This window comes from Hypomesus transpacificus, chromosome 4 (assembly GCF_021917145.1).
Source record: "Hypomesus transpacificus isolate Combined female chromosome 4, fHypTra1, whole genome shotgun sequence".
NCBI classification, from domain to species: domain Eukaryota; kingdom Metazoa; phylum Chordata; class Actinopteri; order Osmeriformes; family Osmeridae; genus Hypomesus; species Hypomesus transpacificus.
In genome coordinates this window covers 7,987,684-8,014,849 of record NC_061063.1, presented here as the reverse complement: position 1 = coordinate 8,014,849, position 27,166 = coordinate 7,987,684, and the positions used below count along the sequence as shown (strand labels likewise).

General features: G+C 45.8%; 3 protein-coding genes across 7 annotated transcripts; 1 reads left to right on the top strand and 2 right to left on the bottom strand.

Moving 5' to 3' along the window:
* The first annotated feature begins 153 nt into the window (after positions 1 to 153).
* On the top strand, positions 154 to 15,678 carry rftn1a (raftlin, lipid raft linker 1a). Its single transcript, XM_047019545.1, has 11 exons — positions 154 to 264; positions 4,156 to 4,308; positions 9,427 to 9,610; positions 10,867 to 10,987; positions 12,112 to 12,961; positions 13,118 to 13,258; positions 13,356 to 13,559; positions 13,822 to 13,931; positions 14,007 to 14,110; positions 14,224 to 14,299; positions 14,643 to 15,678. Exons 2-11 carry the CDS (start codon positions 4,164 to 4,166, stop codon positions 15,096 to 15,098), a joined length of 2,391 nt encoding a protein of 796 aa, XP_046875501.1. The 5' UTR covers positions 154 to 264; positions 4,156 to 4,163; the 3' UTR covers positions 15,099 to 15,678.
* Positions 15,679 to 16,061: 383 nt separating this feature from the next.
* oxnad1 (oxidoreductase NAD-binding domain containing 1) lies at positions 16,062 to 21,086 on the bottom strand. Of its 2 annotated transcripts, none has more exons than XM_047019503.1 (7): positions 20,431 to 20,595; positions 20,240 to 20,303; positions 20,003 to 20,106; positions 18,396 to 18,537; positions 17,226 to 17,471; positions 16,970 to 17,120; positions 16,062 to 16,850 (listed from the first exon to the last, which is right to left on the bottom strand). In XM_047019503.1, exons 2-7 carry the CDS (start codon positions 20,297 to 20,299, stop codon positions 16,693 to 16,695), a joined length of 861 nt encoding a protein of 286 aa, XP_046875459.1. In that variant the 5' UTR covers positions 20,300 to 20,303; positions 20,431 to 20,595; the 3' UTR covers positions 16,062 to 16,692. The 2 variants fall into 2 exon arrangements, with proteins under 2 accessions (XP_046875459.1, XP_046875458.1); XM_047019502.1 differs by lacking the exon at positions 20,431 to 20,595 and adding an exon at positions 20,611 to 21,086 and having other exon boundaries at positions 16,065 to 16,850.
* Positions 21,087 to 21,156: 70 nt separating this feature from the next.
* Positions 21,157 to 26,871, bottom strand: LOC124467274 (polypeptide N-acetylgalactosaminyltransferase 15-like). Of its 4 annotated transcripts, none has more exons than XM_047019499.1 (12): positions 26,719 to 26,871; positions 25,707 to 26,408; positions 24,718 to 25,538; positions 24,443 to 24,609; positions 24,132 to 24,336; positions 23,837 to 24,016; positions 23,604 to 23,721; positions 23,038 to 23,232; positions 22,751 to 22,882; positions 22,318 to 22,419; positions 21,820 to 21,960; positions 21,157 to 21,600 (listed from the first exon to the last, which is right to left on the bottom strand). In XM_047019499.1, exons 3-12 carry the CDS (start codon positions 25,248 to 25,250, stop codon positions 21,430 to 21,432), a joined length of 1,944 nt encoding a protein of 647 aa, XP_046875455.1. In that variant the 5' UTR covers positions 25,251 to 25,538; positions 25,707 to 26,408; positions 26,719 to 26,871; the 3' UTR covers positions 21,157 to 21,429. The 4 variants fall into 4 exon arrangements, with proteins under 4 accessions (XP_046875455.1, XP_046875457.1, XP_046875454.1 ...); XM_047019501.1 differs by having other exon boundaries at positions 25,785 to 26,408; XM_047019498.1 differs by having other exon boundaries at positions 24,718 to 26,045; positions 26,267 to 26,408.
* Positions 26,872 to 27,166: the final 295 nt, after the last annotated feature.

Here is a 27,166-nt window from a genome sequence, read left to right as displayed (position 1 = left end):
TACCAGTCCAGCATGACAGATGTACAACAACGCTACCAAGACCCATCAACCGGTGTGAAATTGCTGAGGACAAGGTGCTGGCTGGCAAATCTGAAGACGTTTTAAAACAGTGTTTGTGCGAGAAGGTCCATTGTACCGGGTGTGAATCTTGCTTATTTGTACATCACATGAGCTCGTGTGTCCGTGCGTCTTGACTTCTCATTCTCAATGGTCCTTCTGAACCGATAGACCTATCAGCGCGTGAAATCTAAAACTATTCGCTCGGTAAGTCACATGCTCCATCCTATTTTACCAATTGTAGACTATCGTTTGACAGCTGATGAGAATTGTGGATGTTTCTTCTATAAGTAGGCTAATATGGAAATATTAGCCCGATTTTAGAATATCCTGTTATCTTCAAGGGGCTAAGAAAAAGAAACTTTTGGCGTGTTAGACAGCTTGTGTACGTGGTTGTCTTTAGGTCTTAGCATTAGTTTTCGGGTGTTTTAAGCTCAACAAAAAGTCCGGAGATCTACCAGCACTATCTTGTAGACTAACAGCCTTGCGTTGTGGTTGGTTCCAAAAATTGAGCTTGCCTATTGCTTGTTGATAGCGGTTGAAGCCCAGATATGCGTGACAGAGTAAATGTGCAAGAGATGGGAAAAGCGGGGGGCGATGGAGAAAGGATGTGCAAGAGAGTGATTTGATGCGTAAGAGACCTGTCATGTAGCCCATCATTTCCCGTTCACTAAACTGTTAACACGGGCATCTCCACGGGCGAATCTGCTTCCCAACAGAACTAACCCTAACCCTATATCAAGTAAAACGGTGTTCGACAACCAAATGTATCTTTAGTTTGCATTTAATTGAGGGATATTTATAAATACTCTCAGATTTAGGCTAGGCTATACACAATTTTCCAACAATTTGATTGATAATTGGCCATTGGTGGTTATATTGACCTGTCCTGTTATTTTCAATGAAAGTAGGCTAAAAGTATAGATGGCTATGTAGGCCATTCATCAATGTCAAACAGTTTCTTCTGTTCCCAGAGCAACCACATACGTTACTTTATTTCTTTGGGGATCACACCTATCTCAACATCTTGACACCCTCCCAGCACGGGTTGTCTCTCACCCCCACTTGTTCTTTCCCTTTCTCTTATCCTTCTATATTTAGTATCCTACGAATTCTCATCCGCGTGCCCATCTCGCGCTCTCCCAGTGCGGCGGATGAATGCAGCTTCTCCGCACGCAGTCGTCCCCCTGAAGAGTGCGGGAGAAGCGGAACAGTGCCATAGCAGACGGATTATCCTCGCGTGTAATCCGCGCTTGGTTGCGCTGTCATTTCAAAACGCTCTTTTACAAGAGCTTCTCTAATGAGATACCCCCTTTCCATCTCTCTCGTGCACGCTTTATCCATCCACCCTTGGTTCATTTTGGAAGGTTGTATGCTGTCTGACAGGTCTTGTCAGCATCTGCGTTTGCCTTTACAAGGCTGTACAGTTGAATCAGAATTGTGTGGATACTGTATGCTTGTGTTTCAGAAACCCATAACCCACACACAGGTAACCATGTCCTGACTCATAATAATAAACTGCTATAAACTTCATGTTCTTCCTCCCAGGAAGGACAAAGTATTAAGTGCATGCCTCTGGGGTCGAATAGTTGTAGTTTATCTGAGCACTGTGCCAACGGAAGGCAACTTTTACAGGCTTAGTGGAGAATGTGGTAATACTTTATGGGAATAGCATTCTCAGCAGGGGAGCGCTTCTGCTGCTGCTGTCAGAGCTTCACGAACAGAAGGCATGACTGGGCTACTGTCTGAGAGAGAGAGAGAGAGAGAGAGAGAGAGAGGGGGGGGGGGGGGGGGGGGGGGGTGAGAGAGAGAGAGAGAGAGAGAGGGGGGGGGTGAGAGAGGGAGAGAGAGAGAGAGAGAGAGGGGGGGGTTAGAGAGGGAGAGAGAGAGGGTGAGAGAGAGGGGGGTGAGAGAGGGAGAGAGAGAGAGAAAGAGAAGGACAGAGAGAGGGGGGGTGAGAGAGAGAGAGAGAGAGAGAGAGAGAGAGAGAGAGAGAGAGAGGGGGGGGGGGTGAGAGAGGGAGAGAAAGAGGGGGGTGAGAGAGGGAGAGAAAGAGAGAGAGAGAGAGATAGAGAGAGAAAGGGGGGGATGAGAGAGAGGGAGAGAAAGGGAGAGAAAGACAGAGAGAAGGAGAGAGAGAGAAGGATAGATGAGGATAGAAAGTGGATGTTCGAGGTAGAAAGTACAAGAGGTAAATTCAAAGGAATCAGGGAGAGTGGATGTGGAAAGAATAGCTAGAGGGCCAACAATATGAACAGATAGGGGAAGAGGGAAAGATTGAGTGATAAGACCAATGAGGATGGAGGGGTGGTCGAATGACCAAGGGAAGAGGAGGTAAGCCAGGTAGAGGAAGAAAGAGGAGCCGAGGATATCAAATATGTTCCCTCAAGGATGAGCAAGTTCCCATGGTAATACTGGGATGGATGGGTGGTGGTGGTTTGGTTTGTAGTTCAACTCCACCCCCACTTCCCTCACCCACACACACTTTTTCCCCCCTTATCCTTTTCTGTCTTCTACTCATATCTCCTGTATAATCGTTTTCTGTCTCTCCTCTCCTCCATTCTGTCTCTGTCAGCCTGTCTCAATTGGCTTTCATTACAGAGGAACACTAAACAATGAAAACAGTGATGTCTTCTTTTGAGTGGATTATTCAGAACTGACAGAGTTATCCGAGGCCACTTAGGACGCATTTCTTAGGCTGTCCAAGTTTCCGTTGACAAGCATGCAGAGACTCAAAGCCGTGCACACAGTCACACACACACACACACACACACACAGACAGACAGACACACACACACACACAGTTTATGGTAGTAGGGCAGTCTATTAGGTTCGTTGGTCAAGTTAATGTCCTTGCTCTTGGCCTAACGAGAGTTAGTGTCATTCTCCATGCTCCCTTAACAGATACAGATATAGACTTTTTTGCTGGTACACACACACAGATGCACACACACAAACACACACTTCGCCATGTTGGCTCCGTGTGTCTCTAACCAGCCGTGGTTGACTGAGATATTAACCGTAACCACAGAGACGGTATGAGGGTAGCCATGCTGTCACATCTGATTAGCCTGACGACGCTCCGCCCCGCCCAGCTAATCAAGAGCGACTGGCTTTCCTCCCATCCTCCACCTCTCTCTGGCCACCCTCTGTACCTATCCTCCTCTCTCTGGCCACCCTCTGTTTCTCTTCTCTCCTTTCTGGTCACCTTTTGTTCTTCCTTTCCTCTCCCCTTTCTCCTCTCCCTTCATCTCTTCCCCTGTCCACTGTTCTCCTTTCTGTCTCTTCCCTCTCCTCCTTTCTCCTCTCCTCCCTCTCCTCTCCTTATTTCTCCTCTCCTCCTTCTCCTCCCCTCCCCTCCTTTCTCCTCTCCTCCCTCTCCTCTACTCCCCTCTGTTCTTCCCCTCTGTCAAATTGAATGCCGTTATGGTTGACAGGGCTGGAAATCGGAGTCTCATTCATGCTTTAATTCATTCTGATCAAACATGTCTCTCCCAATCACCCCTATTTGATCACTGAATGCCCGTATCGAAACCGACTTTGCGGGTAATGCTTGACAGATTCATATTGCTGTGTGTGTGTGCGACACATTCTTCCCTATTGTTCATGAGATCCTATTTCAAGGGTTGGGTTTAGTGTTGTAACCTGTGCAACACTGGGATACATGTTAGTGTTTTAACCCGTGCAATGCTATGACACATATTGTTGTGTACATTTAGAAACTGAAATGCATAATTTTAACTCTTTGTTTTGTTCTCTTTTCTCATTTTTATCTCCTCATTTCTTTGCAACTTTTCCATATTTCTTTCCATCTCTTGCATTTTTCCTAATCCCCTTCCTCTAAATATTCCTTGCCTTTTTATCCCCCCTAATTCTCCCTCTGTCTCTCTCTCTCTCTCTCTCTCTCTCTCTCTCTCTCTCTCTCTCTCTCTCTCTCTCCCTCTCTCTCTCTCTCTCTCCCTCAGTCTTTCTCTTTGTCTCTCTTTCTTTTCCCTCACTCCATCTGTCACTCTTTCTCTCACTCACTCACTCTCTGACTTTTTCTGCTTTTCTCTCTCTCACCTTCTCCCTCCCTGTGCCACTCTGACTCTGTCTCAGTTGGGGTGATGGGCTGCAGACTGCCTAAGCTGCGGAGGGCGGAGGAGAGGAGTCCTGGCAAGATATACTCCACTCTCCGACGGCCCCAGGTGGAGACCAAAGTGGGCGTGGCCTACACCTATCACTTCCTAGACTTCCTGTTGGGGAAAGAAGGTAGGAGAGACTAACGGGCAAAGTCTCCAACAACCGTTAGCTTCTGCATGGTTGCGTTTGTGGAAGCGTTGTAAAATGTCCAGGGTTTCCGTTTTCCGCTCTGCAGGGAGTTCTTTCTACTCCCTCTTCCTTCTCATAATGAGGCAGAGAGAGTACTGTAGCTGAGGTTTCCAAATGTGTTTAGGGAATGTGTGTGTGTGTGTGTGTTTGTAGGGTATGTGTGTTTTTTGTGCACCGTTTTTTGGGAATGTTTGATGAGAATCCTCTTGAGTCACGTTGTTTCTAAATATACTAATTCCTCTATTGTGACAGGGCGGCTTGTGAAATAAGAGTGAGAGCGCATGAGAAAGACAGAGACATAAAGAGGGGGACGAGAGAGAGGACTGCAAAGTCTCCTTATCCTACTGCATTGAGGCAGGTGCAGGAACTCAATTTACAGATAGTTGACTTGAATTTCCAATATGGCCGTGCAGCAGATGGACCCCCTCACCATAACAGCCAGGGTGGTTGCCATTCTACCTCTGCTTCCGCCAAGTCTGGTGGTATTGTTATGTTTGGCATGCTGTGGACCACAGAGCTGGATGAATCCGAGACAGATCTGGCAACCAAACACAGCAGAAGAGGCGATGGTGACCAACTGGACAATGGCACTGGATTAGCAGATAATCGTATTATGGGATAGATAAGAACCTCCGTGGAGCTTCTCACACGCACACGGGGTTGCTCGCGCCAACGTGATGTACTGTGACACTCACATGCATGCGCACACTTTTTCGTTCTGTAATGTTGTCTTCCTTACAGACAGACAGACAGACAGGGAGGAAGGAAGGTTGTATATGTGGTAAAGTCACTTGTGCCAGCTGAGCTCCCTAAACCTAGAAAAGGGAGGAGGAAGCTGGTGTTCATACATGGGTATGTTTAAGTTAGTATATCAGTGTGTGGTATGTGTTCATGGTAATGTCTCTGTGTGTGTGTGTCTGATTGTGTGCGTGTTCCTGAGGGATTATCTGTTTGTGCAGATTGAGAGAGCTGTAGGCTTAGCAATAGGATTGATTTAGCACATACACTGTTTGCCTATCGATGTTCTTCTATATGTGTGTATGTGTGAGATGAGTTGCCCAGAGAGAGATCAAGAGAACGACAGTCAGAGACAGTGTCAGTAATGTGGAGAGGAATCACTGACTTCACTGGTGACATTCAGGAGAACCCATGGTCAAATTCATGGTTTAATTTAATTTGGTTTCCATTAAAAATATTTAATTTAATATCCTTATGTGATTAGATGACTCACACACTAATGACAAATATGTTCCCTTTCTGGCTCCTGTATATAAAAACAGTATACAACCGGATTGTATTATCGTTGTTTATGATTCAAACTTTGTGCATGCAGAGACACAGGTTCTGGGGTTCATTAATATTAATTGATAGAGTGGAGATGCAGACAGACACAAACTGATGAAGACATCAAAAAATAACTAGGAATAGACGGTTTGAGTTGACTGGAGTTTGTCGCAATCTATAATGCTAATAATGTCATGGAGTAGCTACGAGTTGTCTCTAAAGAAGTTCATCTTCTCTTCTCTATCTGTGCGACAAACTAATACGAACAGATGCAGAGGTATATTGATGTGTACATGCAAGCGGTTTGAAATATCCACCTTTCACCTTGGGAGAGTTGTCAGCAGCAATACTTCTGTGTTAGCAGGGCATGGTTGCCTTGACACATAATCTCCCTATCTGTTGAAACAGAGCCAGGTTGCCTTGAAATGAATCCCCCTTTTGGAGTGGTGTTATATTGCCCTGACATTTCAGAAATCCTCCTGGAAAAATCAAATGTATGTGAGAGAAGGTGGGAAGTTATTATGATAACATCGTCCTCCCTGTGTGAGGTAGATAAAGATGGAGTGAGAAGACAAATGTCCGTAGAAAGGAACCAACAAATAAAACGATATATAAACAGACACAGTATATCGAAAGAGAGAGAGAGAAAGAGGAACCAATGGGAGGTAGGTGAGAAAGACAAAGGCCGTGGTTAGGAGGTGTGAGAAAAAGAGAGAAAGAGAAGAGGACCTGTGGAGGAGAGGGGAGGAGAGGGGAGGAGAGGGGAGGAGAGGAGAGGGGAGGAGAGGGGATGGGTGAAAAAAAGTCAGGTGTGAACACTGTGACTAAAGCTCCTCTCCTGAAGTGTCACATCCTGGCCCTGGAGTTATCTGATGACTTTCGACATCCTGGAGAGAGAGATGCACTCATCTCATTACAGGTTACACACCTCAAACTCAGATGGTGGTGTGTGTGTGTGTGTGTGTGTGCACCACTGTATTTGAGCAGCCATATGATTGTATGCATGTGTTCATTTTCACACATGCCGCTCTATCTTCTGTGTGTAAGCGTGCGTGTGTGTTTCTGCCAAGGCATATGATCTATTCAGCTGACACAAACATGATGTATTTATCGTTCAGCATACGCAATGAATTTACCTAGCCATCCGAACACATGATGTAGTCCGCTAGGAGAGTGTGTGGTGTATCCATCCATCAGAGTGTGTGATGTTTAGCCGCTGGTAGAATATATCTTAGTGAAAGGTTCGATGGACTGGCCGTCTTCTCTGATTGATTGATATGCAGTACCAAGAGTAAGCTTTTCGCTGTCTGAAAGGTTTTCAGACTGTGCTCACACTTCAATGAAACTAAACATCTGCTAAATGTGTGTCTTGGTGTCCTTGGACTTAGTGAGGTTTATAGGGTCCAGGTTATGTCGGTTCTTTCAGACACGCTACACCCTTAGCCAGGCCGATTAGATGAAGGTTGATGAAGAGCCTGATTGGTGTTCAGGTGGAGGTATGTTTGCTTCCATGTGATCTCACCGTCTCAAGTCAAGGTGGACTTATGTGTGGAAGTAGGACACATACACACATCTCCAAAAACCTTCACAGCTCCCAACACAGTCAAAATTCTGTTTTACCCACAGGCCTCATTCTTTGGCAGTGGGGAACTCTGAAACCTAACAAGTTTATTATTTCATAGTCTCTTTTTGGCACACATTCCTACTAAACTCCACTAGTCATTAAAAGCCTATTTGAATAAATGTGAACTTCCAGCAAGCAGGGGATAAGCCTCGGGGTGGGAATGAGTCAGTAATAATCCTCATCACCTAGCTTTTTTATTATACACATACACACACATACACTCAGCCATGGATGCACACAGGCACAATGTACTTACAGACATACACACTATCCAGCCCACTCTGTCTGACAGACTGTCAGCGGTCAGGGTTCAGGAGCATAAGGAGTTTATGGATGTGATTCAAGACCTCCGGAAAGTTCTAAACTGCTGGCATACAGCCCAGTCTTCATCCAGCTAAAGCATTTGGACCAAAAGGAAATGGCTAAGCTGTGATGAACAGCTGAACAGTCATCATCTCTCCATCCTTCCATCCCTCTATCTATCCATCCCTCCATCCCCCCATTCTTCCATCCCTCTATTAATGCCCAGTAACAGACAATAACGGCATGTGGTAAAATTCCAGAGCGATCTCTGCCCGGGGCTGTTCCCATGCTAGACCAGAATGATGGACCTCTTAAACCCGCCGCTGTAAACATATAAATAAACTGACTACCCCCCTCTTCCCTCCCAACCTCCCCTACAGGGGTGAATTAGCCTAATATGTTGAACATGTCTTGTTGGTGAATGCACTACGAGTGCTAGGCTAATGACTCCTAATGACTGTTTACAATGACATGGTAGCACTGTATCTTCCACTTCCAGCTGCTGTATTAAGTGCCTGTAGATCATGGTCTAGGATCAAGAAGTGTGTGCAACATCTTGAAGAGCTCTTGAGGTTCAGAAGAGTCCATGACAAGTTCATCTTCATCTGAGAGCTTCATCTTGCTGTGTGAACGGAGATAGTGTAGGTGTTAAATGGGGTGTTTAGTGTATTTGAGAATGTAAATTTGTGTGTGTAGGTGTGTGTGTGTAGGTGTGTGTGTGTGTGAGTGTTAGTAAGGGTGCGAACAGGCCAGATGATGATCTGGGAAGCAGATTGAGAATGAGATGGGGAACGCATCTTTCTTTCTCTCTCTTGCTCTCTCTCTCTCTCTCTTTCTCTGCGTCTCGGTTAATTTATTCAGGTTATTTTCTCTTCTCCACACCAATGCAAATGAAATGAAATGGGAAATAGCAAAGACTGACAGAGACAAGCATGCTCTCTCTCTTTCTCTTTCTTTCTCTCTCCCTATCTCGTCTATATCACACACACACACACACACACTGTCCCGACCCCTACGCAACACACAAGTGTTTGCATGCTCACTCGCCCACATCCAGGGGAAAAAACACACTATTACCTTAATGCTGTTTCCATTTGGGTACTGTATGACACACAAAACCCGCATATTCCCTGAGAAATTACCATCACAATTAGCTATCGTGTGATATGAGCTTTCACCCCTTTTATTAAATGGGCTTTTCTCCATTAGATCTCAAATGAGAAAAGGGCTCCTTGCTAGTATTAGCTACAGTAGCTGTCACTGTTAGAGGGTTAATAGAATGAACATGACAATCTTGCCGTGCTTACCCATTATGGAGGGAGGGGCTCTTTATGTCTTTCCCTGTCTCCCTGTGTGATGCACAGACACACAATCTCACACATGCACCATTCTTTTGTATACCGCACTGCCTCTGGGAGAGAAGATGTGTACTTTTGTGTGTGTGCGTGCAGTATGCCTGTTTGTGTATCCGTGGAGTGTGGTTGGGGTGGTTATGTGTGTGTGTGTGTATGTGCTAAACAAAAGCCAGACTGAGTGTTTGGCTGTGGTTTGGGGCTATATGAGTTACGGTTTAATCAGCAGCAAATTTTGTGCAAAGACGCCATGTGATATTATTCAATTTGAATGATAATATGTAAACATGCCATGTCTTTGGTTTAGCCAACCCATCTTCTCTCGATTCAGTTGACGCCATGCTTCTCAAACAGCGTTTCAAACACACTCATGTACATCTTCAGTCTATATGTTTATTAGCCACCAACATATGGATTCCTGTGCACCTTTCTCCACAAGAAGCCTTTTGGTGATGTCACTACTTGAACACTGTTTTGTACCCCCTTCCCCCCCAGAGGTGCCTGTGTCCTCGGTCCTGTGTCTGTCGTCTGTTCGAGAGCTACCGGTGCAGGTTCGTGAGCTGTACGCTCAGGGCTTTATCCTGGTGGCACTCCACCCCTTTGTCCACCCCTGTGGCCCGCGCCACTCTCGAATCCAACGACAGCTCCACAGAGCTGTGCTCATCAGGGAGACACACAGGTAGGAGACAGAAACAACACTTCTACAGTAGTGAGTTAGCTGATATGTGGTTACTTTCCGATGTAGATTGTAAATACAGACTGTTCCTTGACTCTGACCTGTGAAATACTATGCACTTCTGATATTCTGCAGTACTTTCAATATGCACTATTTGTATGTCACTTTGCATAAAAGCATCTGCTAAATGAATACAATTTTCTGTAATGTACAGTACCACTACCACTTCTACTACACATACACACACATTACACAACATTACACACACATGTGACACACAACACTACACAAACACTTCTCAATGATGTCCTGTTTACCTAAATCCTGGAGCTTATTATTCTTACTCTACCATGCTTTGCTACTCTTGAATTGGTCAGTGTACTGGTTATGGTTGCATTTTGACTGAGTAGAAAAACTAATATTTGGGGCTCTGCTGGTCTATTCTTGAGGGGAATTGTATTGTTATCCACCAAGCTGTAGAAGAGCGCATCTCTTTTCCACCATGGTTGGTTCAGAGAGACTCTTCTTTAGTATCTCGTTACTGTAAAAGGCACACATAAAAACACATGTTCACACATCGACAAAAAATAGTACAGATTTACACTCACGTGACGCACAGCATCACACACACATATTCTCACACACACGTACTTGCACATGCACTGTGGGCTGCTCCTTTGATGCCCATCTTGCCAAGTGGTCCTGCTGTTTCCTGGCACCTGTCACCGTAGCGACGGCTGATTGCATCATCAGCACTCGCCGGAGGGGGAAGAGTACGTTGAGTAAAGGAAGCAATCCCTCCATCCCTTCCTCACGCCATCCCTCTTTCTTTTGTCCCTCTTCTCTTTCCCCCTCCCTCCTTTTATCTCTGTCATCACCCTCCCCTCTCGGCCTCAGATCTCCTTCACTCCCTCTCAACTTTCATCTCTCTGTCGTAGCCATTGTCCTGTCCATCCTCCTGTTCTCCCTCTCAACCTTTTATCTCTCCATCATCACCAGCCCCCTCTTTCATCAAAAACATCCAACCATGTCGAGTTTGACTGATCCCTTGTCAGTAACTGGCAGAGGTTTCCATTTGAGCATCCACTAAGGCATGGCCTACTACAATGGTTTAATGTGAATCCAGATATGATGACCGTTTAGTTTATACACTGCTCCTTTATCTCACACAAGCGTATATGAGGAGATGTGAAGTTTAAACGATTGTGTTTGTGATTGTGGCCTTGTTTGACTTCTTGCGTTCTTCTCTCATTGGTCAGTCTCTCACCCAGCCAGGAGAGGAGTCAGCTGACCTGGTCCGAGCGTCGCTTGGAAACGGAGGTGTGTGTGGCGGGTCTCCAAGACCCCGACCCGGAAGTGATCCAGAACTACGTGAAGAAGGTCACTTCCTCACAGCGTCCACACACAAACACACACACACACACATACACACAAACACTCAAACTCAATAAACATTTCAGCTCTAGCTACCTGCATACATAGAACTAGAGAGATTCTAAAGAGAATACAACACAATTTAGTTTCCTCTACAATGATACAGGTCATCCTTTACGTCATCATCCAATCAACTTCAGACCTAGCTCTCACCTCTCTCTTCTATGAATTCCCCCCTAATCCCAGCTAGCCAGTGTGAAGCCAGCAGACAAAAGAGGAACATGATTGGATGGAAATGCACAGGGCTGAGTATAATGTGAAATGGCCCGGCAGTGTGACATGAATAGCCAATCAGATAGCTGCCAAAGAGCCTGTGATAAGAGCCCAGTGTAGCTGTGTGAAAGGAGAGAGTGAAGGGGCACTATCTGACTAGAGAGGTGGCCAGCGTCTGCCCATGTCTGTCTTCCCTGAACGTGTCAAACCCCCCCAACCGTTTCATCCTCCACATGGGGGTGAAAACCCCATTGAAAAGGAAAAGATTGTTTTTGTGCGTGCGTGTTGTGTGTGGTTGCTGGAGTGTCATTGGCAGACGTTAATAGGGAAAGATGTGTCTCATTATTGTTCTGTGGTAGTTAGCATTCTGATTTGGGTGTGACAAGCCCATCTAAAACTGTCAGCTTAAATATCAACTGACAATTAACCAGGAAAGCGCAGTGGGGGGGAGGTAGACTCAGGCATGCACACACACACACACACACACATAGAGACACAAACACACACATACACACAAACACACTCTCACACTGAATAATGAGGTCCTTTTGTTATTTGAATATTTGATCTTCCAATGATTAGTTTGGCTGTTATTTTGCGGGGTATCGAGCCAGTGTTCTCCGGCTTTTGTTTGTGTGTAAATGAGGCTGTGTGTGTGTGTCTATGTGGCTGTGTGTGTCTCTGTGGCTCTGTGTGTAAGCTAGTTTTCATTGACTGCCAGTGATGTGTGTGTATGTGTTTTGAGCTAATCTTGAGAGGTTTTATATTATTATTTGCACAAATGTGAGATTGTATTCAGTGGTGGACAATAACAGTGTGTGTGTGCATATGTGGGTGCATGTGTGTTTGATGTTCAGGTCCAGGATGTGTCGGAGCAGGGTGTGCTGTTTGTGGGGTTCCTCCAGCAGCCTGGAGGAGGGCCGTGTTTCCAGGGGCACTGGGACTCTGGGGAGCTGTCTTCCCTCCACTCCAGCCCCTCCCCCATCCACAGACACCCCACCAGTACAGGCACCAGCCCCACAGAACACAAACAACCACAACAGAACCTCTCAGAGCCCCGCTCTCTGGACCACAACCACGTTGAACAGAAATCCCCCGACCACGACACCTTAGACTCCAACCCCGGTTCCTTTGCTTGGGTTCCATTAGAACACAACCCAGAAGAACTGACGGGCAGAGAATCGAAGCACGGTTCCGTCAAGGCATTAAAGAACCTTTCAAACTATTGCCTAAAGGAATTAGATGAATCAACAGACATTTCTCAAGAACACAGTCACGCAGAGCTGGAACCACAGGTCCAGAATCACAGACCAGCCCATAGTACAGACAACTCCAAGACAAGAGAACCCTCTGAAAATCTACAGGGCGACCATACAACAGAAATCCCATACCTGGAAAAAACAAACTACGACAGGAAAACAGAATGTATGGCTGGGACAGGACCAGACTACCACCCAGTAGTGGCAGAGTCGACAGACAGGCTTGTGGGACCAGATCAGGACCCAGACATGCAGAGCCAGGGCTCAGATAGCCAGAGTCCAAGGCCAGACTTGCAGAACAGAAAAGCAGGGAGAACGTCTCAAGGCCTCAAGGAAGATGACAGGGCCGGGTCCCCAGAACCAGACCAGGACCAGAAAACAGAACCTCGGTCTGAAACACCACCCCATCAGGAAGGCTCTGAGGGAAGCACTCGCCACGGAGATGGAGGTATTGATGAATCCCATCATTTTGAGATATCGTTTTTAATACTTATTTAGGACAAAGATTTGACTGAACTTCTTGAACAAATTTTTCATCTTGGTTGTATCATTCTTGGTTCTCTATTGAAATACTCTTGCATTTGACCCGGATGTAAATGTTTAGACTGTAATGCAGGACTCATCCTGGTCGCCAGCCACCTGGAGGAACTGCAGAGGAGCAGCAGGGTGATGACCCGCAACAACAACCACATCCGGGTCAGGAGTTCGGAGAGAGAGAAGAAGACGTCACCGCCTGCACAGACGAGTAAGCTTCCAGTCTTACGCAGTCTTATGATATTCTACATGTGTTTTTGTGGGGGTGTGTGCATCTGCCCTTATCCATATGTTTGTTCTTGTGGAAGGAATGCAGCTGTTTGCTCTTTACAACCATGTGGGCGAGCTGTGCAGTTCACTGAGGTTCTACTCGCTTCGAGTTCCCCTGCGAGTCCAGAGAGAGGCGGGGCTAGTGACGGCAGTCGACGCCCACTGGCTGGATCACATGACTCAGCATTTCATCAGCGGAGCTCGCCTTATCGATGGCTTTTTTAACCTCGGAGACGGCAATGGTATGTGTGACTTCACAGAGTTGGAAAAGGTGTTCAAGATGGCTTCCGCAAAACTGAGGCTAATAAATGTTTTGTCATCCATGGAAAATTTAAGGTAATATGCAGAGTCAAGAAGGAAAAGGATAAATTGTGAGAGAAATGCTCTCTCTCTCTCTCTCTCTCTCTCTCTCTCTCTCTCTCTCTCTCTCTCTCTCTCTCTCTCTCTCTCTCTCTCTCTCTCTCTCTCTCTCTCTCTCTCCCCCCCCCTCCATCCCTCCTCCAGAAAATGGGGTCTCATCCGTGGACAGTGTGTTCATCTTCCAGACCTCCTCAGAAGAGACCTCCCCCATCTCCTATGACGCCATCGTGGTCGAGCAGTGGACTATCGTTGACGTGAGTCGGCGTCTGCATGTGTTTGTGTACACACGTGTGATCATGTGTGTGATGCCATGTCTCTGTCTTGTCCAGGGCGTGGTAGTTAGGACAGACTACATCCCCTTGCTCCAGTCCCTGGCTCCCTTTGGGTGGAGGCTGATGTGTGTCCTGCCCACTCCCATCATCAGGACTAACAGGTAGACTTCTGAAGCGCTGTTAAGCCTTCACACAACGCCAAAAGTCGATATCTAGAATACATGAGACCTATCAAACCTGTCATCGTGTCAGCCACTATGTTGTTTCTCCTCAGTGACGGGAGTTTGTCCACCAAACAAATCCTATTTCTACAGAGACCCACTCTGCAACGCAAAAGAAAAGACTTCAAGGTGCTTTTTTGTTCTCTTTCCTCCGCATTTCTGTCACTCATTACACCGCTTTAGTCTTCAGGCTACATGGTGCTGTGTCACAGGTGGTGTCAGGAAAAAGCCATGCTTCTAAATATAGGAGATGCAGCAAATGTAGGTAAAAACAGGAGGCGAGTTCTAATTATGATCTAAACGTTCTTTTTCTTGTTTTTGTCCTACTTCCAACTGTCCAGGAAAGACGTCAGCATGATAGACTTTGTAGTGTTGTGGCAGGTGCCTGGAGAGAAAGAGAGATGTGTAGAGAACAAGAGAAAGGAAGGGGAAAAGAAAGAAACCCGGCTTAAATTTGTTTCTTATATCCTAGAAACTGAACCTCAGGGGTCGGAACAAGGCGAAGAAAAGTAGAGCCAGAGAAACGCATGAGAAGAAAGAGGAGAGGGAGAATGCTTCCCCGGAGATGGAGAGAGGAATCGATAGAGTAGGGGAGAACAGGAAAGAGGAGGAGGAAGAATGGAAGACACAGAAGAACCGCAAAAACAGAAAGGAAGAGAAAGGAGAGTGCCCTCAGAGAGATGGCGATGGTAAGGAGAAAGAGGTCTACTCTAAGAAGGACATGTCACTCAAAATTGAGAGCGGGGTGACTGACACATACAAGGAAGAGAAGATAGAGGTTGTCAGAATCCCATTGGCCAAGCAGAAGTCGGTGAGATGGACAGATGGACATAAAAGAGAAGCATTTGGAGATAAAGAGGGCATGAGAGCAGAGGTGACAATGAGCCAGCAGCTAAGTGAGAGAGCGCTGTTCTCTGGAGTGTGTTGACTTACTGAACTCAAAACGGTGAACATGAACCAAACCGATGTGTGAATACAGCAAACATTCCGTAGAATGCTATGTGTATCGAAAAGCCTTTGTTTTCTTTGAGTAGACATGCGGATATAAACTCTTACAAAAGACAGACTTTTGAATCGCCTTGCAAACGTATAATAGCTTGCTTTAATCAACGTACATGAGACTGTAAACTCATCACTTCTTGAACTGCGTTGCTGCCATGTGCTTTAGCTTATAGACCTTGTGAATGGGGTCACCGGTGTGTGTATTCAGGTTTTCCATTTTGAGCCAGAAAAGGTTTTTATGGCTATGTTATCTGGATCATTCTGGAACACATAAGCAGTATCTATTGTCCAGCTGTCTGTAAAGGGGCTTGGGCTTACCTCCCACGGGAAAACCAACATAACATAGGAAATGTATTTTGTACTTACATTGAACCCAAGGAATATGCTTGAGGTGGTGGTGCTCATTGTATGTGTGAACTGGAATCAGTTGTTTAAATGTACCTGGATAATGTGTGAACTGCGTGAGTGATGTGGTTAAGATACGTAGACAAGCAGAAGAAATAAAAACGAAATGACTTAGAATATGAAGTCATATATTACTTTTTGTGTTCATAATACTGGTGGAGGCACATCAAAACAACCCAATGTTAAATGTCTCCGTGACAACCCCTACTGAGCAACGGAACAGGGACGGTTGTGACAACCTCATAAGATGCACGATTCCATCCAATCAGAGACCACCTAGTGGTTCCATTACAGTGCACCATGGGAAACCCCCTTTGCCCCAGTTTGACATCCCATTTCAACGTGTGAGTGTGTGTGTGAGTGTGTGTGTGCGTGTGCACACCTGTGTGAGTGTGTATGATTTCAGGAGGATGTGGGTGTTAGGACACCCATGTAAGAGTGGGTATTAGTGTGTGTAAATGAGGGGAAGAGAGATGAAGAGAGATGTGAGATTCTCATTCACGGGTGGGATGTTTTCAAACAAACGGGAGGAACATTTGAAAAGAACTCACCCAACAAACATTTCCTTAAAATGTTTACCAACAGCAAATACATATCTTATAATACTCAAATTACTATACATGAATGTACAATATTTAATTTAATTACCATTTTATACTGTATTCACTAAATTACCCATTGCAGAGGAGAGTAAAAATGTTATTACACCATGTTTGTAATATCATGTTGTCCTCAACAAGGCAAAGTCAAGTAAAATATACCACCTGAACCAGGTGTATGTTTGAAGCACTTGGGTTTGTTATGGTCCAGCCAGGTCAGTTACCCGTTTAGTTCAGAGGTCAAACTGTGGTCAAAAGTAACAGACCCCCCCCCCAGGCACTGAGCTAGAAAGGTGGATGAGGTTTTCATTGCATACAGCACAGAATACTGCCTAGTTTACATGATTATAAATTGTTATTATTATTGCTCCACCGCTTGATCATACCAGGACCAGATACTTCCAGTAAGTTAGAGAGAGGCTTGTGTTGAGAACGTCCTCCAGCCCCCCCTTCATTGTAACCCAGGGCAGTAATGTGTTGAGGTTGAGGGGGATTAGACACAGCCAGGTTCTGGTTCTACCACCACTTTTCAAACAGAATCCTGTTGCTGGGCAGGCCCAGCTCCAGCAGGGTCTGAGAGATGCTCTCAATCATGGGGGGGGGCCCACACAGGAAACACAGTGTGCTCTGGGGGTCCACATGTTGACGCAGCTCCTCCTCTGAGATACGCCCACCTGAGGGGGGGGGGGGGGGGGGGGGGGGGGCAATAAAACAAATATAACATATATAATATAAACAAAATAAATGACATGTTACCGAGTTATTGGTTGTAGTTTGGTGTTGTGGTACTAACGTTGCATGTAGGCCTGCAGTTTCTGGTCGACCTGGCCTGTCTGCTGGTCGACCTGGCCTGTCTGCTGGTCGACCTGGCCTGTCTGCTGGGTGATGTGGAAGTTACAGGAGACCTTCTCAGGAAACTCCTGACACACGTCCACGATGGTGTTCTGAAAACAGTGCAGAAAGGGGGAGGCATGAGATATACTGTTCATCTCATACGCAAATGCCCAAAGTGGATTCTCTCCAAAATACACAGACAAACACACACACACCTTGAAGAGCAGCTCTTGTGTATTCTTGGCGCTGTAGCAGAGGTGGGTGGAGCCTATCTGGTATCCCCTACCAGGATGTGGGTGGTTGAGTCGCAGCAGGTCAGCGGCATGCAGCAGGATGGAGTATAAAGGGTTAATACCCACGCCGCCTGCCACCAGCAGTAAGTCAACGCAGGGGTCAGAGGGCAAGGGGTCAAAGTAGAAGTCACCACCCACCCTCATGGCCACGCGGGAGTCCACCGTACACTGACAGAGAGAAGAAGAGAGGGAGAGAGAAGGGAGGAGAGAAAAGAAGAGTGGTAGATGGGAAAGGGTTGAAAAAAAGACCCCAAAATAATAAGAGAAAATATTGTACTGAATAACTCAGATAGCATATCTCCACTCTACACTGTTTAGCTTCTGAATAAACTAACCCCAAGAGAGATAACAAAGAAGTGAGAAAGTTACACGCACACACACACACGTTCAAATCCACACACTCACACACTGTTTGACGGGAGAAAGACATTGCAGAACTGGTAGGGGGTTCTTTTGAAGACAACCAAAGCAAAATCTTTTACAACACATATGCAAGCCTGCGCACTGTTATCGCAGTCCCCACACTCTTACAAGGCGTTAGCGCTGAGAAGGAGAGTTATCAAACAAATGCTCATGAAACGATCCCAGAGCTCAGAGACTCTAACCACTTAAATGTCTCCTCTCACATATTAGATAACAGTGTCCACAGTCACACAAAGATGACTTCTCCACATCCACAACAGCTTTTCATAAGGCTCGAGGCGAGGTCATCTGACACACGCACCAAGCACAGACCAAGAAACAGACACAATGAGACAGACAGACTAGCATACAGACTACATTACATTTTAGTCATTTAGCAGACACTCTTATCCAGAGCGACTTACAGTAAGTACAGGGACATTCTCTCCGAGGCTAGTAGGGTGAAGTGCCTTGCCCAAGGACACGTCATCATTTTACATTTAGTCATTTAATTTACATTTTTGCACGGCCAGGAATCAAACCGGCAGCCTTCTGATTAATAGCCCGATTCCCTAACCGCTAAGCCATCTGACCCCCCAGACTACACAAGGAGAGGCTGGTAAACCCCTACCATTTCTCTCTCTCACACCAACATTAAGACAGCGCGGACACGCCGACAAACCCACTCACCTGTGTGTGGATCCAGTGTGCTGGAGGGTGTTTGGCGTACTTGACAGCGAGCTCAATGACCCCCTCCCTACGTAGCAAGCCTGGACTGGAACAAATGGAGAACCCCCCCACCTTCTCCATCCCGGGGATAAAGAAGTCCACCCTGCACAAGACCACAGTCCATCAGAACCAGGCCAGATACACAGGAACATTCCATACAACAGCAAACCAGCTGCGTATCAGCACACGCCACTCTATAAAGTCAGGCTAGTCAGTTACATTACATTTACATTTAGACATTTAGCAGACGCTCTTATCCAGAGCGACTTACAGTAAGTACAGGGACATTACCCAGAGGCAAGTAGGGTGAAGTGCCTTGCCCAAGGACACAACGTCATTTACAGAGCCGGGAATCGAACTGTCAACCTTCTGATTAATAGCCAGATTCCCTAACCGCTCAGCCACCTGACTCCCTACAGTTATAGCGTGTTGAGTGTGAGGTCAAGATTCCTCAGTTCATGGAAATGATTTTGATTTCATACCTAAATAGCTGCTGTTAAGCTAGCACACAACAGAGACAGGGAGCTTTTCTGTGAGCTGCATCATTTGACATGCATAATGTTTGAGGGAGAATACTTCATTGTTATGCTTGATACACAAGTACAGCGTACAGCCCTCTGAGGCATAATGGCTTATATTTAGCAGTGGCAGACACCTGAATACAGACAGTGTGTGCATCTCTCTCTCTCGCACGCTCTCTCCCGCACGCTCTCTCTCGCGCTCTCTCTCTCTCTCTCTCACACACACAAACACCTTATCTTCCTCCCCTCCCACCTACCAGAGTAACCTCCCATCTTCATCTCCCTGTCCGTACCAACAGCCATATCGCTAGCATAGTCCGGAGGTGTATGAACTCATACATTTCCATCTATTTACATTCATAATTAGATGCCGAGGGGCCACTCACTGTTTCTATAAAACTCAAACGCCCACCTACAGTATGGCGTTGGTACAGTGCTGAAAGGAGCACTCACTGCACTATACATCCCACGAATTAAGCACTGATGCATTCACAGATTTGTGTTTTCCGCCCCAGATGTAAACCTGAGCCCGAAACGAATAGGAAATACCTGGGGTGCATTTGATTTCAACAGATTTCAACAGCTCGAACCAGGTTGACTCCATAGGCTGGTGTTTCATACCTGTGTCCCTGAAAGTCAAATCAAGCACCCCTCAGGTGGTGTCCCAGATCATATTGTTCTCACCTGAATCTGAGTGTCACTCGACCTAAAATCTGATATTGAATTCATTGATTGTGTTTGAACGCTTACTGTGAATCAATATCTGTAATCTGTCATTTATTTACATGTATGCTATCCGGTAAGTTGATTGAGAACTCAAGTCTCTTATAAGAACAACAACAACCTAGGTGTTGTGTAGAGAGAGGAGAAATGAGGAAACCACTGAAACAACTTCAGGACTACACTGCCCTCTTCTGTGGGCTCCAGGCATTACATTGTTTATGAAAGAATTGTGTAAGAGGTTGAGCATGTCATTCTGGCTCTGTAACCTCCAATGTTCCGGTAACGTCCATTCCAATGTTCCATAAAACACTCTGGCTTACTCACCATTGTCCTGCTTTGAAGCTAAAGTCTGGGGGGACCGCTAGTCTCAGTCGTTTAACCGTGTCCGACTCGTTCACGATGCCACACACTTGAGCAGTATACAGTGTCTGGAGAAAGACACACACACACAAGGCTGACAGTCTATTATCAGGGGGATATACAAGACAAGCAACACTGCCCAAGAATGTGTTTTTAATAGACAGGAGATTTGGCGTACAATCTTAAGCTTTAACCACTCACATTCTGTCTGAAATTGCTGGCTGTTCTCTCTATATGATCTGTTTGCCTTCTGGAAGCCATTTTTCTGAGAAAAACAAACAAAATTTAGGAAATTAAATCACACACAACTCAAACACACTTTTCTATTTTAAATATGATAAGAGACTACCCTTCTGTGAAGTAAACAATGCACACAGCAACTGGACTTTTACCTTTTGGTCAGTTAGGTCCAAACTTTAGGTAAATCATACACCTCTCCTATATCAGGCAAGTAGTTTCGGTACAGCTAACTACTGTCTATGACTTACAAATGATTAGGAGACGTGTCAAATGGATAGTCGTTATTCTCTTGGCAGTCGCGTACCGCGAGGCATTTTCTAGATCGTACTCACCTTGTGATTAAGCAGGGGCACAATACCCGAGTCCGGTGCACGCTACCTGACGCTGCTGGCAATATGAAGTTTCGAGTAGCTGTTTTTAATATACAAGGGACGCTCATCTCAGAGGCTAAACCGACAAGTTGTCACTTCAGGGAGAAACCGGCGTCAAAACAGCTTCACTTGAACTGAGAGTTACTGAGAAGATTAGCCAGAATAGCCACACTGGCTGATTTATTAGCGACAGCTAATTCTAACGAGATAGGTGGTACCGGATTGACTTATTAATAATGTATGTATCTTCTAGGATATTATTGTCAAACAATACTCATATCAAATACGTTCTTACGTTTAGAAGATCGTAAAATTCATGCGATTTATTTCTTCACTGCAAGTTAACCTGACAACCTTCCTAAAATCTGACCCGGAAGTGGTTGACACTGACATCAAAACTGCATGCAAATCTTCCCAGTTGCGCAGAATGCGAGAATGCACACATTGTGCTGTTGCGCAATTTGTGCGTTACGTTGTGCTATTTGATACAGAAAGTAAAATGGATACTTTGAAAATTATATTGCGTTTTATTCTGAGTGAATACTTTTGAATGAGTAACCCTTAAAACAGGATACAAATGTTTTAGAATAGCCCATATAAACTACAGGGGATGAGAAATTATAACAAAAACAACTTATATTACTGCATGTCACAAGAGCCACACCATTTATTTATCACATTTAGCTTGACTACATTTCATAATTGGTCCTATTAACTTCTAGGTTGGACTAGAAATGTATCCAACAGTTTTCTAATGCCACTAGAATCCCTATCCGAGGCTCAGGCAGCTTTTGGGGCTACCAGTTGATCAAAGTGCCATTGTTGTCGTGGGTGATGGGCACATGGGCGAAGAAACAGGCCCTTCTCGGCAAGGGTACCATGTGAAACCCCTCCCTCCTTCACTGCCTCCAGACAGAGCTGTGTGGGCAGGTGAACCACCTGCCCACTCAGCTGGGTAACAGAAAAACATCCAACATTAGCACAAGCCTTGAATACTTTAATATCTGATACAAATTACCTGTACATCCTTATTAAACTGCCTAGATATGATCATACATTTTGGATCTCTACAAGTAACAAAAATCTTGACCGGTGAAGACAGGTATACCATTGTTGATAGGTATATATTGTACATTGAAATCAAAACATGACTTCTGGCCTTCTACTGACCTTGATCATCTTCCACTGTGGTTTGATAGACAGCTTGTGGGCGGGGCATGGGGTGAGGATCACCCACTGTCTCAGGGTGTTGAAACACAGAGCGCCTGCAGCTCCCCAACGCACCTCGCCCACAGGGTTGAGCTCGCAGTGCTGTTGGAGGCAAAAACTCCACACATTCATCCTCTGTTTTCCATTTGTGTTCATGTTGATGAATGTCAATGAATGTTAAGGAAATTCATGTTTAGTTTCAACTTTATGTCAAGAAATCTGAATTTCTATTACTATTTACAGTCAGTTATAATATTTACAGTACACGTGACATGTTATGAAAAACCTGGTAATGGTAATTATTCAGTGTTACTATGGAGAACATACTGTTACCTTGTTTCAAGCTACAAACTGAGTTGCTTTTATTTAGAATTTTTACAGAAGAAAAAGCTGCTCTATGCTTTGTGTTCAAGATGTCTGGTGCTTAATTGTTCAATTGCTGATTGTTGTCTTGATTACCTGGTTGCCATTGCCACTGCAAGGTGCTATGCCCATAGCGCCACCTTGTGGACCCTGCCTTCGAGAGTAATCTGCACAATAGCCAGTACCCACATTGTACAGCTAAAAACACATGGACATGTGTTTAGAGAAACCACATGTGCCGCACACTCAACACAGAATTCAAGTGTGTTGATGACATGATGCATAATGAACATGCTGTGAATATGAGTGAGTGTGTGTATGTTTACATTTACATTTAGTAGACGCTCTTATCCAGAGCGACTTACAGTAAGTACAGGGACATTACCCCCCAGGCAAGTAGGGTGAAGTGCCTTGCCCAAGGACACAACATCAGTTGGCATGACCGGGAATCGAACTGGCAACCTTCGCATTACTAGCCTGATTCCCTCACCGCTCAGCCACCTGACCCCATGTTGTCATTGAGTCTCACCTCTCCTGAGAGTCCAGGTCTATCCTGGGGTACATATAGCTCTGGGAAGACGTTACTCAGGAACCAGTGGAAGTTCTGACAGCCCAGTCTCTTCTTCAGTCTCACACGCTCTGTGATGTTAGGGCTCTCAGACTGTAAACAATACAGAAAAGATTACACAGAAACACAACATTTTAAAGTATTCACACACACACTAAAAATACACATTTATGCTTACACACACACACACACTCACACACAGAAATAGTAGGAACAAAATTGCACAACACCCGTCAACTCACACGCACCTGCCTGATGAAGTGTGCCAGAGTGTCTCTCTTGTAGTAGATCTTCCTGTAAGCGTCCAGCCAAGTGTCAGCGATGCGGACTTTGTTCCTCTGGAGGATGTCCTGATCAGGGAAGGGGTAGGGCAGGTGATGGCGCTCCAGGTGGGCCACACGGGAACATGGAACTACCTCCATGGACCCCCCACATGACCACACCTGCAGGCAGTGTCAACACACACACACACACACACACACACTTATATTCTGCATACTTCTGCACATGTTAATAAAGGTTATCCTTCCACCCCAGTATTTTTTCAAGACTTGGCATTATTCATCAACTTTCCACAGCAATATTCCTTCAAATATCAGAGGAAAATTCCATGTAAAAAGTCCCCCGAAAATGATCACAGAGAATAACAACTTAGAGACACGTAATTCTGTTGGCCGGTAACAGCCTTGGGGGACAGGGGGACTTGAAAGGAAAATATTACATAAAAACTGTATATTATTTCTATGAGAAGTCTAAAGTATCCATACGCAACGAAGAATAGTACAAACAGAAGCTAATGCCATCATTCTTTTACCCTTATTGACAGTTCAATTTGTTCTGCCCCCCACAGCAGCATGCCCGGGTCATAGCCTTCCACACTCTGGAAAAAGTGTCTGTCAATGGTCAGGACTCCGCCCCCGAGCACTGGACTCCTATCAAGAAGAATAGACAGGGGAAAACAAAGACAGGCCAGTAGTCTAGGTGAAATGGGGCCGCATCTCGATAGAGCCAAGTGGTTATTTTTCCTCAGTAGGAATGTTGAACTACCTGACAGGCTGGATAGGTGACTCTTCGGTTGAGTCCTGCTGTCCTCGTTCTGGTTTTCTGTTGTGCTCCCAGTGGAAGTCCAGTTTCCAGTCAAACACTCCCCTCACTGGCCACTGGGTGGCGTTGTATCCAAAGGTCTGCCAGTTTATTACATCCATGATTGGGGATACAACTCGAGTCCTATATTCAAGGAAAACCATGATGTTTCTTCACTCATTTTGAGTTTTCAGAGAGAGATAGAGAAAGAGACAGAGAGTGAGAAAGAGACAGAGAGTAAAAAGAGACATATGTATACCTGTCTTCTGCCAGTCTTTCCAGCAGTGGCTCCAGCCAACCTCTGTGACACTCACAGTGGGAGTCCATGAAGACAAGGATCTCCCCCAAAGCCCTAGCGGCACCTAAAGTTCGGCATCCCGCCACACCGAGGCGCCGCATGCTGCGAATTAGGCGCACCCTCTCCAGGTGGGACACATACTCACTGAGCACGCTCTTCAGGTAACCTGGCAACCACACAGAGGACAAAAGACAGAGGGGGAAAAATAAAACAGAAAATTGTGAAAATAAAGCAAGAGTAATGGTAAAGAGACTGGCCTTTTCCATTCTTACCTTGCTGACTGAAGTCATCCACCAACAGGACCTCGCGCAGGTGTTTCTTCGACGCAGTGTCAAGCACGCTGTGCACAGTGCGCAAGAGCGTGGACCAAGCCTCGTCATGGAAACAGATGACCACGCTCGCAGTGGGCAGAGCATCACTGTGGCGCTCAGTAAGACACCTGTCATTTGAATTGGGATATAGGAAGGGAAAACTTATATGCAAGCCTTAAATAAAAAATATTTGGCATTTTCACATGTACAACTAGGGCATTGCGCAGGGCACTTACGCAGGGTTGCGCATCTCTGGCAGATGGCGGTGCAGTGGGATGCGCTCGCTAACCACCTCATTGAAGCCGTATTTCTGCAGAGCGGACCGTTCCATTTCTTTCTCATGACTCCCGAACTTTATCTCCTCTGGTTTCTCCATGTCCTCATGCGATGGTAATACAGTGCCCGGAGAATCTTTCTTTGAGCCCGGCAGAACCACCCTGTAACTTTCTTTCCTCGGCAATAAAGCCGGGTTTTCTCTTTGGGTTGACAGTACCATAAGAAGCTGGTCTTCTTGTAGAGAGTTGAGAGGGGAGAGACCAACATCATGTTGGTGTCCTGCCCGGTCCCGGGAGTCCACAATTACCTCCAAATCCGGAGGACCTACCGAAAGACTTTGCATGGGACGGCGAGGCAACTTTAACGTTTTTTGAATGTCCTCTTGAAATACGAGGTCAGTGAGTCCCAGGGCAGCAAGTGCAAGGGCAAGAAGCAGCAACCAGAGACATAACATCTGCCGACGGCTAGGTCTGGGTCTGCTCCAAATAGTCATACTGAGTCCAACTGTCTATAAGGATTTCAGTGATTTATTAGTTGATTCTCTTGCCCATGTTGCACTTCGCGTGTTCAAATACGCAGTCGACAGTCGAAATATTCAGAATTCTGCACCTCAGGTTTTCGCATAGCTACACCTTTGAGCATCAGGAGATCGACGCCGCTCACTGCGTGCAGGTCAAAGTTCTACATTTCTTCTGTCTCTTCTTGGAGAGAGGTACTCTTTTATACACTTCTCCTTTTGCGTCCCCGTGGTCCTAACGCTATCGGTTTAACACTTTAACACCTGCAGACCGGTGAGACGACCCATTTACTTTGTTGTTGACTATTATTCAATTTCCAGTGCCCACACACTTTTTGTTTGTTGTGACATAGCCAACAACAAAATGGTTTAAAGGAAAGAAAGTAAGACCACGCTTGAAATGTATCATATCAAAAAGCATGTTTGATTTACGTTTCCAGTTTACGTGTGTATGCTACTCCTCATTAGCTCTGGACATCTCCCCGGTGGGTAACATCAAAGATGTTTTACCCTGAGCCAGCTGGCGAAGGTCCTCGCGGTCCCATGACTGGCTGTTTGCGCTATGCAGCCCCGCCGGGCGTCGGCTACAGACACGAGCTCTCCGGTTTTCACATTGGTTTTTGGCAACCTTCGCGGCTGTTTTTGCTCTCTCTCGCTCTCAGAGCAGGTCGCTTGGCTCCACACACGACTTCTGGCATGGCCTCCTCTTCCACTCACTTGATTTCTATCGAAGACACTCGAAATATAGGCTATCTTGCCTTCAGAGAGATACTTTGGGATAAAATAGGTCACAGTGGTCAGAATTATGTTATACTTGGCTCACTTGGCTCTGCCTCAGTGTGTTTTGACTTGTTTGTTACCTATTGTAGGCTTGTATTGATCTTCTGTCTGGCTGTGATGACAGAGTTGGCTTCCAGCTCCAGTCAATTGGCGGAGCTTACAGACCAGGTCGGGTCCCCTGTGTTTGTGGCGGCTGCAGTGTCTGTAATTACCTTGTGTGAGTGGATGGAAGGGTCCTTGTGTCCCCCTCAAAAGGGTCCCCTCACGATGACAGGGCAAAGCCATCAGTCTCCAAGCAGCCTCTGTAATGAGGGAGTCCACAGAGGTTTGATGTTCCACCTGAGGAAGCGACACCTGGAGAAAGAGAGAGAACAACAGGGACAAGTAGAGAGAGAGAAAGGGACAAGCAAAGCGAGAGAGACAGACAGAGAGAGAGAGAGAGAGAGAGAGAGAGAGAGAGAGAGAGAGAGAGAGAGAGAGAGAGAGAGAGAGAGAGAGAGAGAGAGAGAGAGAAAGGGGGGGGGAGACATGTACAAAAATTCAGAAACTAAGAGAGACAGAAAACGCCAGGGATGAACAAGTGCATCCAGACAGATATCAAAACAGAGTTTGGCGTATGAGATGGTTAGGGGAGGGGTGAAGGCAAAAAGACCTGTTCTCCAACCTTAAATCCTGAGACAGCCGTACAGAACATAATCTTTCCGTCCACAGAGAGAACACTTTCACACGTTCCACTCTCCTGCCAAAACAGACACAGTGAAATGTTCCACTGCCAGAGGTCCAAACCGCCCTACAAACACACATTCAAATGGACCTTGGAGCTTTCAACAGACCTGCACACACACACACACACACACTCCTACGCATCCCAAGGAATGTTCCAGCATTCCATTCCCTTTTCGTAATCAGCACTGTAAGTGAAAAGAGATCACAAGTACTGGCTTGCATGCATCCATTTCTCAACAGACATGCATAAACACAATTAAAATATGGGCGTGTGAGGGTGGAACACAGGTCAATGGCTTCCTCATGGGGAGACCACCTCAAGAGACCCTGACATGGCCAGACAACCCCATATGACATCACCTCCTCTATAGATATTCATTGAAGTG